Here is a 10,979-nt window from a genome sequence, read left to right on the forward strand (position 1 = left end):
TGTTTAATTAACTTTCATATAAATGGTGAGATCACTGAGAGCTGTTTTTACCTATAGCATTAATCAATTTTAATACTAGTAAATATAAATGACGTAGCAATTAAACTGGATAAATTAAGTAGGCCTATTTAAGTTAGGGGTTGTATTGTTGTGGCTACCATCAGAGAAGTCCATTTTTGAGACTTATTTCACTTTTTGTTTATTAAAAATGTACATAAAAAGTAAAATTATTAGAAAAGTGGCAATGATACAGTATCCAGCTTAGTGCCATGAAGCAGTTACATTGATCCATCAAGAACATGTTGCAAATCAAGTTAGTCAATTCAGACTTCCCTTTAACCTGTGCGCTTATTTAAGATTAAGACTTGCTTTGTATTTGCATTTTTTTCCCACAAACAGATGGAATCGAATTTTTTCAGGGAAGTCCTGCAACACACACACACACAAAAAAAAATACAATATTGTTATCGTAAACCGTCATCAAAGCAGCGTGTCAATAATTCTGCAGTTCCTCATTTTATACTAACGTTACTGTTACACAATGTTAAATAGTAAATCTAAAGTTGCCACATGATTGCACTGTGCCCCTTTATTCAAATAAATAACAAGTATTCTCAGGTGAAACATAGCCCCGCAGTTGACTTAAAGGCACGGCACTTCAGGTGAATCTTGCCCACTTTCAGTCTCAGTTCTAGCAGGACCAGTGAATAAAATTACATTTAAGACTTGCTATATTCAACTGCTGCAAATGCACCCGTTAATTTGAAAATAAGCTTCAGTCACGGTTTGATTTTCAAGTTTGGTCGCACCAGTGTCACAACTCCAATTATGGAAGATAGAAGACCACAGAACCCCACCACCCCTGCATTGGACTGGTAAATCCCCAACTTATCCAGTGGAATAAAAAGATCACATATATTTTTGAGTGTATCCAGGGCAACTGCAGGATGAGATTTGATAATTTGGAGAAGAAGAAAAATCAGTGCATCTAACTGAGGTACCACAGCCTCTGCTACTTCAGCGCTCTCTGTGAGATGTTCATCCATCTTCCTTTGAAACTCTTTATCTCTGGCTCTTCGGACCATTAACTGGCCAATTACATAAGAATCCCTGATAAGGTTCATAATCAGAGAGAGGAGGTAGCATCGTGACGCGTGCAGGCTCCACGTCTCCTTGTCAATACTGCGGATGAGCCCCACGTTTCGGAGCCAAAGTAAGTTGTCACATATGAAGTAGAGAGCACGGCCGAGGTTGGCTGTGGTGAGTGAGAGGCGGAGCACCGGGTCAGTGAGGAGCACGGTCCGTTTGGCAGCGTCAATGGAGTTCAGTGTGTTCCCCAATCTGAACACTAACAAAGAACAGGAATGAAGGTTAGAGCAGAGCACAATCATTTATGGATTAACAGAGGCAATACGTGACATATTTACTCCAAAAATGTTAATGTTTTTTTTTTTTCTTGTGAGTCATTAGGTCTTTTAAAAGCCTTAGAGAAACACTATTATATATTCAAATAAACAGGGTTCCCCACTCTTTCACAGACAAAATTTCAAAAGTTTTCCATTACTTTTTCATGACCTAAAGTGAATTTTCCATAACTTTACAGTACCCTACATGTGTAGAATGGAGGAGACTTTTAGGGCTAAATATGAAATGTTAACCCTTTCCACTCAATTTATGGTTCGGAATTATAGTTTAACCTTCAAAATACTGTCAACGCATTTATTGTCGTCTCTTTTAAACAAAAGGTGTATACATTCGGAAATAATCATAATAATCTAATGATAACTTAACAGAACGCTGTATAGTTACGTGAAAGAGATGCTAAAATTCCATGACTTTTCCAGGTCTGGAAAATGACATTTTCAATTTCCATGACTTTTCCAGAATTTCCACGACCATGGGAACCCTGAATAAAGTAATTTAATGAACAACCGTTCTAGCTATAGGCTTACAAATAACCCCCTATATACGACTGGAGAATTGTGTCCTTCCACTATGTATGTACCATTTCTATTTCCTGTAGAAGTGTTCAATGAATGTTCCATTGTTTGTCCCATTGTCACCCAATCACACACAACTCCTCACACCACACCACAGCAGAGAACCAGTCCAAAGGCCAAGGACACGGGCAGAGAAAAGAGTAATTCTGTTTAAAAAAAAGTATCTAGAACTCTGCACAAAGGTCAATGAACCAGTTCGAAGTGGATCAAGTCTGTTTTGAAATCCTGAAATAAGGCAGGTTTAATTTGAACACTTTTCTACCCTACTGCTCAAATTACAGATTATTGATGTATATTTCTGAGTGCAAAATGACACATATTTTTACATTATGATGTATGAAAAGGCACAGTTTCCATCATTTACAAGACCAAGGATACAATGTAGTGGCCTAGTTGTTTGACACTTGCTACAAAATAAAATCCTTGTCTGTAACCTCATTAGTCCAAGATTAACCCTAATGCTCTTTTGGGATTAGGAGTATAATTTTATCTCAAAATTTTCGTGATTCTTACATTTTCTTCCAGAACTCATGCTGCTCTCCAGACTTTTCAGTTTGCCCACCAGCTCCTTTCTGTTGGGATCGTTCCGGAGCAGATAGGTGCTGAGAGCGCACGCATACTGGGTCGTCCTGCAAACACAAGCACGATTGTCAACAGTTTACTTAGGAATATTAAAAGATATAAAAACGTAAAATTAGACTTACCGAAAAATGCGATCTCTTCCTTGACTTTGATTAGTTAATTTCACAAAAAACTCCATTGCTGGGTGCAGAGTACACTTTGTACAGAATTAACAAAAAGGAAGCGCGCTCTGAAGCCCTTCTACAAACACGGATTAAAGAACTACCATGATCAGAAATGTACACCTATACCAGCCTAAAACTTGAACCCACACGTGCCATGGCCGTGTAGCTACAAATACCAGTTTTATCTCCGGTTTGGTCAAACAAACCACATGCTTGACATGCCGGTGTCACTTGTTTCTGTCCGGACAGGTTTGCGGAAGGATCTCTCGCTCCACCCACATCCATGCCCACATACGCTGCGCCCGCCCACTACACTTTCACGTGCGCAATGGTGGCTCAGTAATAGAAATATTGGGCTTCAAATCATGATGTACAACCTACACAAAAGTCTGTATAATGCGTGGTTAATATAGCAGTTTTATTGGGCTGCAAGATACAAATTGAAGATGATTAAATTTGGTAAAGACAAAACTCAATTTGCTGCTCAAACTCAATGATCTGCTATGATATATGGAGTCAAAATACAAAACAATAAAATAAATGGTGCATTGCGTAACATTCCGAGTGCATCTCCATGGAAATGTATTGCCGTCTTTGTTCCACCGTAAAGATTAAACCTATCCATCACAAAAGACACAATTAGGTTACAGCACTTGATAACAATTCAGATCTGTGGAGAGTCACACCTATTCACTGAAGTAATGATTGTATTTTTGAGCAATAGTAACACTCGTAATGAATAAATGCTGGATGTTTAATGTCATAACATGGAACATTCCACCATGCAAAGCAATAACATCTCCAGGAGACAAGTAGGTAGCGGACCCTCCACCAGAAATGTTGCGCAGTACACCTTCAAGTTAAAACGAATCTAGTTCAAATACACTTTATTATTTATTCCAATACAATAACTTACTTTTCTTTTAAAATTTACTTTTCCATACAGCTCATTTCTATGGATGACGGAGATTACTTTTTTGTTTTGTTTTTTTGGTTCAACTTGGAGATGTGAAGAAGCGTCTACTGGGATCACCTCGGCCCCTGTGTGAACAAAATCAGTTCTGACTTGGACTGGAACAGGTTTTCAGCATTCGGGATTGGAATTGGACTTACACATTGCCGGCATGTCCCAAGTTGCGTAATCGTCCTGTTATAGACCCCTGGCGGTTTCTGTACGAGCTGAGTTCTGGAGATGTCACGGGCTTGAACAACCGACCTGCACAAGACTTATAATTAAAATGACTCCTATTACGCCGTTTTTTTTAATCCATGTTAGTGTTTTCTCATCAAAAGCGTAAATTGAGTTTCACAAATTTAAGATGTGTTCTTTTCTCAATCAGAAAACACACTGTTCCACCCAATGGTAATACAGAAAGTGCTCCACTGTGTTTTTAAACTCCATACACCTTCACTTGAATCATTTGGATATTTTCAGACCGTTACCATTTATTTATTTAGCTTGTAAACTACCACTACATGACATCACAAGGTGGAACAGAGGATTTTCAAATATGGAATGTGGACAAATTGATAAAAGATTACATGTGTGAATGAAACAACTCTAAGTATGTTTTTGATTAAGTAACAACAATGTCAACATAACTTAAAGCTCACAAGAGTCAATTTTGTGTAATTTAGGACCTTTAAAATATAAATAGGATGAGTTTTATGTAAATAAAGTCGCACATACTGGGTTTTTCATCCTGACTGGTCGTCTTTACAGAGGTTGGAGTCTCACTGACCAATGGGGGAACAGATGTAGGAGTTTGCTCAGTGTGAGACAGAATCCTTTTCCAATAATCAACAGGAATGGATAGCAGCCGACTCATCACCTGTAATAGAGAGTCAAAAGAACTCTGCATAGGCTTAAGAGGATTTTTACTGGCCCAAAATGAGACCTTTTGTGGTTCTGACACTTTTTAAAGACAGGTCTAGAACAGGGTCAGGACAGGCTTTGGTCTGACCTTATGCTGATTGGCCGTGTCCCTCATTATTGTTGTTGGAGAAGGTTCTGCTAATGCATGTCCTATTAACGTTGGTCCAAAAACCCGGCAGAGGTTACTGTGGTCCATGTGGCACTCGGCACTCACCATCACTCTAGAAGACGAGGAGAAGAGACAAGAAGTAGGACAGAAGGTGAGAGATAAAAGGATTAATTAAATGAAAACATTAAAAGGTCCTATATTACACAACATTTACTATTTTAAATTGACAATAGATTTTCAGATTTACGTTACAATGTTGTTACCTTTTCGAAAACATATCTGGAGTTATGTTTTGTTTCATTCACACATGTAGGAGTAACCTTTTATTATTAGCCCATCGGCATCCCCAAAGCTCAATATGCTCTGTTCCACCTTGTGATGTCATGAAACCTACTTTCTACCTTTAGTTCAGTAGGCAATAGGCTCTATTCACGCTTACATCACAAATCAGGAAGACGTTTGGTAAGATGCGATACAACTTCCGGTGTAGTTACTCCCTGAACATGGATCTATTAAAACAGACTGTGATAAAACCCATTGAAGTAAATGTCATCAGCGGTAAAATGAAGACTACGTATGTATGTGCTCTTTGGAATAATCTTGAATTTGACGCTCTCCTCTCTTCTCGCATGGACCCAGTGCGGTCGGAGTTGTGTGTCAGTGGGGAAATGATTAAAACTGAGGTAAAGTTTAACTGCTGAATAGCCGAATATAACAGAACGCTACAATGACATGCAGATGAAGAAATGGGCCTGGAAGTTGTAATTCGTATCTTTCCAAATGCCTTTCCGGTTTGTGACGTAAGGGTGAATAGAGTCTATACCAGAGCTGTAATTATGCAAATGACTTCAGGGAAGGTGTATGGAGTTTAAAAACACAGTGGAGCACTTCTTATATTACCACATGAGATCACAAGCTGGAAAAGAGTTCTGTTTGAGAGAAAACTCACTCTAAATATGCAGGATTTGTGCGTTAAACATGTGAATGAAACAAAACACAACTCCAGGTCTGTTCTTAATGAGGAAACATAACGTAGATCATTATAAAGATTTAAAACGCGAGTACTTGTGCAGGTGCAGCAGGATGATGGCCAGAGTGTCTTTGTTGGGTGGAGGAAGTTCAGAGATGGCTTTGTAGAGAATCACAGTTCCTCTCTCATCCTCAATTTCTGGGCAAACAAGCATATTCAATTAATAAGTAAAGTAAAACGGCACAAGCATTTTTGACACATTCAGATTAGTCTATTATATACGTGCACTGTTTGAATCTGCTCTTATCACCTGCAGTCTCCATGAAAAGTTTGTGCAGTCGAAACGTGATGAGGGGCTCTGGGAGTTTCCTGAGAAAGTCTTTGAGTAGACAACAGATCACGTGCACATCCTCCACCTTCCCCAAATTCAGAGCTGTTTTCCCAGAAAGAAACCTCTCCCTGAGCTCCTTCACTGCCCTGTCACCACCAGGAACTCTGTACAAGCCCCTCTGAAACAAACAGGGGAAAAGGCCTTAGACTTTGACAAACTTAACTGAATCAAAAGGGAAATTATTTGGACGTAGTAGTTCACACATCACAATATAATAACAAAGAGCAAAAATATAAATGATAATAAATTCAAAATAAATAACAAAAATAGCAATAAGCATTCAGCTTAAATATTGTATATGTACAAGAAAAAGAAAAATATTGAAATATAGTATATACCGTATTTTCCGCACTATTAGACACTCTTGATTATAAGGCGCACTGTAATTAAATGGTCTATTTTCAAACCTTTTTCACAAATAAACTGCACCGGACTTTAAACGAAACAATAGTTAGATGGCTCAGTCAGACTTTGTTTGGCGAGTTCACGGTGACTCTGGGCTTTGTTCCGTTGTGGAGTGTAGGGAGGGGGCTGTCTGGAAGCGCTGGATTGTCGGCGTGTTCACAGTGACTCAGTTGTTCAGTTGTGTCTAGAAGTGGCACATTGCACTTGCTTTTTCAGTTTGTTCCTCCGTTCCATTCCTCGTCCATGTGGAGTGATGAGTGTGGCTGTGGGTGTTTTTCGCTGCATGGTCGCTGTCTGCTCCGTGCGTGTTTGGTTCGCCATTGTAGTTTACTGAAGTCGTGCTGGGACACCCGAGTGGATTTATGTATAGGGCGCTCTGGATTGCAGGGCGCACAGTCGTTTTTTTGATGGGGTTGGAGACTTAAGAGCGCACCCAGTAGTCCAGAAAATACAGTATATCTCAGCTATATAAAAGAGGTTGTAAGGAGAAACAGTCCAAAGATTAAATAGTGATTGACATGGGGTCATCTATGACATAAGGGTGAGTTGTTGTACAGTTGTATTAAGTATGGTATGAATTTAGTCCTGTGTCTCTCACTGTTAGAGCGCAGTTTAAGGAGCCTGTTTGATAATTTAAAACAAAAAATAAAAAATAAAAAAAATCAGGAAACCAGGAGGAACAGAAGAAAAGAGCACCAACCTCCTTAAGCCCACGGCGCTCAATCTCTGAGATGCACTCCACCACCAGCAGGGGAACTCTGGGGCGCTCTGTGGGACAGAAGCTCTCCAGCGAGCCCTGGACCAAAATAACAACCAAGGCAAGAGTCATTTTTGACACTGATATTTTATGTTTTATAACTTGACTCCATGGAATTGTTATGCTTTGCCTGGCATGTTTCACAGTATGGCATTGACAAGCTGATGACGCCAATAGGCCAAGTTTTGTGGAGAAGTGACCACATTTACTGCAAGAATCTAAGGTTTTCTTGAAGCAATTAAAAAAAAAAAAAAAGTTTAATGCTTACTACGGAACATTCCAGGCAACCCCACTGTTTCCAAGTGACAGACACACATTTTTATAGCATGGATGTTTTACCAAAAATAAAAATAAAACCTCCAAACATTATTTCATTAGACAGTATACAAACTTAGTGGTCTGAACTCACTGGTTTGATCTGTGTTCCTGCTTTGGTCTGAGGTCCCAGTGGAGAAGGTCTGATTGAGGAGCAGCCCACGGGACACTTGTTCTTGCACTCGGGATGAACCACAACTCTGCAGTTTCTACACTTCACCACCATTTTACCAAAACGCATCCTCTTCCCACAGCAATAGCACGTCTCCGGACGGATCACCTTCAACAACAGGTACACTAGTACTCAGTCGAGACAGAAACCAGGACTAAACCGGCATTAAACCGGCACTGAATGAGTGGTACCGTTTTCGAGATGAACACGTGCTTTGTGCCATTAGTGTTATTGTTAATATTGTAGCTGGTCTTGCAGGGCGTCTGGATGGGTGTTCTGTTGCAGATGTTTGAAAAGGTACTGGAGCTGGAGTTGGTCCTGAAGAAGTCCTCGGTCCGGGTCACAGTTTCTGGTTCCAGAGTCTCCTCAGAAGGACACCACACCGATGTTTGGTCTACAAGAGAAAACAAACCAATCTATTGGAAAAGAATGGAGACAGAGTCATATGCAAAAAAAGAGTTACTTAAACATGTGTAAATGAAACAAAATAACTCAGGTATGTTTTTGATGAGGTAACAACATTCTAACAAGAGTTAATTTTGCATAATATAGGACCTTTTTTCCTAATCCATATACATTTAATCTCTCAGTATTTGGTACAAAATGTAACTAAATCCATCTGCTTGTTTTGAATTGACTGATTAATTTCTGTCATTCAGCGCATGATGAAGGATGACGTACTGGAGGAATGGGTGGGGGAAAAGTGCACACATCATTACAGATGAGATTCTGAGGAGATGACAGACTGAAGCAACCAATCAGAGAAGATCAAAAGAACAGATAACCAAGCCATTAGAGGAAAAGGGAGACAGGGCTGACCAATCAGAGCTCAGTACCTGCATCAACTGGAGCCAGCTCTGCACTTGGTATGGTTCTTTGGTTTTGTTCTTGCGTAATCCCCACCACCATGTGGCTCTGAGACGATTCTGGAGAGCAGACTGACACCTTCCCAATGGTCTCCACCTCCTGAAAGTAGACATGTTTAAACTTAATAAAACCTCTTTAAACACATAAAAACTTAAAACATCTAACAGACAAATTAAACCAGTATAAATAAACCATTACGCTCCCACTATAACAAAACAAACACAAACTGAAGAGCACTTCGGTACATGACATTGTATCAGAAGACAGTTGTACTTTATTCAGGTTCATCCTGTCCTGGATGTGGGTCTGGATCTCCGTGGAGATGCTGGTCCTAACCCTCTTTCCCACTGGCCCGTTAGCAGCAGAGACCACACCCATTGAAGAGCGCTGACCAATAGAAACACAGGTTACTTCATCAGGTGTCTTTGATGGACTTTGGTGATGAAAAGTGAAAGGTTCTGACCCGTTTCTCTCTGGCTCTGGACTTCAGGGGCTTGATGACTGTAGAGTCCAAGTCCTGGAAGCAAGACCACGGTTAGAACTTCATAATAATCACGTAGGGCTACACAATTTGGAGAAAAAAACAAACAAATAAATGTACAGTTTTTCTGAAGTATTGTGATTAGACATGCAATATATGTTTGATTTAATTGTGATGTATTGCGCAGCCCAAATTTTTACATTTTCACTGTATATGTTTAAATAAAAATACCACATCATCATCTGTTCGGTCGTAGCTGATATCCGAGTGAGACAGAAACGAGGACTCGTCGATCACGGACAACCTGATAAAAAGAACCACAGTTAGACCCAGCCTAGACCTGGGTCAGATCCAGTCTGTTCCTGGTACCTCTTGCTTGCTTTGTGAATGGTGCTGGCCTGATTCTTGTGTTCAAACGTGGCGAGGAGAGACTTCTGCTCTTCATTTAAACAGGAGCTGGACTTCGAGTCTTGGACCAGGATGTCACACATGAGCTGCATCTGTCTCTGCTGCAGGAGGAGCACACAACACAACATATCAGAGACTCACCACTTAAAAAATGAGAAGGAGAAAGAGACGGAGACTGCAGCAACACAGTGCCAGTGAATACAGATTCTATAGGATATGTGTAGTACTGTAGTATTCCACTGTTTACTATCTGTATTTTGATGTACTTCATAGTTTTTCTCACCAGGTACTGGAAGTCCCGCTCCACTCGTAGTCGTTTCTGCATCTCTAGGTCCAGCTGGTTCCTCACATGCTTCAGTTTCACTTCCAGCGCCGCTTTGGCCACATCTGACTTCACCAGCAGCTCCTTGTACTTCTTTAACTCAGACTCTGCGGTGAAACAGCGCCTCCTCAAGGACTCTAACGACTTTGCCATCTCCATAAACTCTGGACAATTATTCGGTTATCAGAAACATAACGATCATAGGCATGTGATCCTCATAATCATCCTTATTATAATTGCCACAGCTCCTTTTGCGCCTACAAACTGGGAGGGCCCATCACTAAGAACAGAATCTTTCCCAACTCTTTAATTAAGCCTACTTCTTACAATGTTTTAATTTTTAAAAGTTTTGAAATGAAACTTGTTTTAGTTTTGCATTATTTAATTTTGTTTGTGTTTGTTTTATTGAATGTAAGGACAAATATCTTGGGTCAGGGTCTCGGAGCCCTGGGGTCCACTCATACCTGAAGATGGCCCCTACCTGTTGGCAAGGAAGTACTAGTAAACATTAGCCAACTCAAGGTTGACATGTTAAAGCAGGTTGGGAATTGAACTTCATTCTAACAAGGATAAAATCATGCCCAACATGTACACATTCATCCACCAGGGAAATTAGTTTTTCTGAAGTGCTCCAGTGGCTACATAAATGATCACAGGTGCAATAGTGAGAATAAAGCCCATCCAATATATTCTGTAACAAATATGAGGTGGACTCATAGGTAGTCTTTAGCCTAAATTCATTCATGGTTTGTGATGAGACCAAATTGTAAAGACAACATTTCTCATGTAATCATCAATATTACAGAATAAATATTAGGAGAAGGTGCATTGTAAGCATTGTACAATATTGCATAGATTATTAGTTTGGGCCTTACAATCCTTAATAAAAATAATAGTTTTTAAAAGTTACTTACCCATTTCAGTATTCATGGATGACTGCTGCAGACTCCAACACAGAGACAGAAGCTCCTCCACTGCCCGGGACTCCATCACTCTCTCACCTCTCTCAGTAGGCTCTATAACAGGATGTGCATAGTCGTGGCTGGCCAGGCTTGTTTGGAGCTGATTTAGACTTGATTCCCCCCCTTAGGGTCCAAGTGGTCCTCTCCTGCTCCCGTCTCCAAAACTCTCATCAGTTGAACACTTTCAGCTGCAGAGGG

At 40.1% G+C, this 10,979-nt stretch overlaps 2 protein-coding genes across 3 annotated transcripts; both read right to left on the bottom strand.

The window, feature by feature from the left end:
- Window positions 1-180: 180 nt before the first annotated feature.
- On the bottom strand, window positions 181-2,989 carry pex11a (peroxisomal biogenesis factor 11 alpha). Its single transcript, XM_020935267.2, has 3 exons — window positions 2,705-2,989; window positions 2,514-2,629; window positions 181-1,348 (listed from the first exon to the last, which is right to left on the bottom strand). Exons 1-3 carry the CDS (start codon window positions 2,758-2,760, stop codon window positions 780-782), a joined length of 741 nt encoding a protein of 246 aa, XP_020790926.1. The 5' UTR covers window positions 2,761-2,989; the 3' UTR covers window positions 181-779.
- A 168-nt stretch (window positions 2,990-3,157) lies between these two features.
- On the bottom strand, window positions 3,158-10,979 carry si:ch1073-416j23.1 (rac GTPase-activating protein 1). Of its 2 annotated transcripts, XR_008632404.1 has the most exons (17): window positions 10,734-10,979; window positions 9,781-9,983; window positions 9,459-9,598; window positions 9,321-9,393; window positions 9,072-9,125; window positions 8,882-8,995; window positions 8,578-8,707; window positions 7,933-8,135; window positions 7,664-7,849; window positions 7,198-7,293; window positions 6,012-6,210; window positions 5,797-5,899; window positions 4,711-4,843; window positions 4,437-4,578; window positions 3,860-3,962; window positions 3,663-3,787; window positions 3,158-3,363 (listed from the first exon to the last, which is right to left on the bottom strand). XR_008632404.1 is itself a non-coding variant. In XM_055155520.1 (16 exons), exons 1-16 carry the CDS (start codon window positions 10,807-10,809, stop codon window positions 3,742-3,744), a joined length of 2,001 nt encoding a protein of 666 aa, XP_055011495.1. In that variant the 5' UTR covers window positions 10,810-10,979; the 3' UTR covers window positions 3,487-3,741. The 2 variants fall into 2 exon arrangements, 1 of the variants encoding a protein (XP_055011495.1); XM_055155520.1 differs by lacking the exon at window positions 3,158-3,363 and having other exon boundaries at window positions 3,487-3,787.

The sequence above is a fragment of the Boleophthalmus pectinirostris genome, unplaced genomic scaffold (genome assembly GCF_026225935.1).
Source record: "Boleophthalmus pectinirostris isolate CB_2022bp ecotype Guang Dong unplaced genomic scaffold, ASM2622593v1 HiC_scaffold_2, whole genome shotgun sequence".
NCBI lineage: Eukaryota > Metazoa > Chordata > Actinopteri > Gobiiformes > Gobiidae > Boleophthalmus > Boleophthalmus pectinirostris.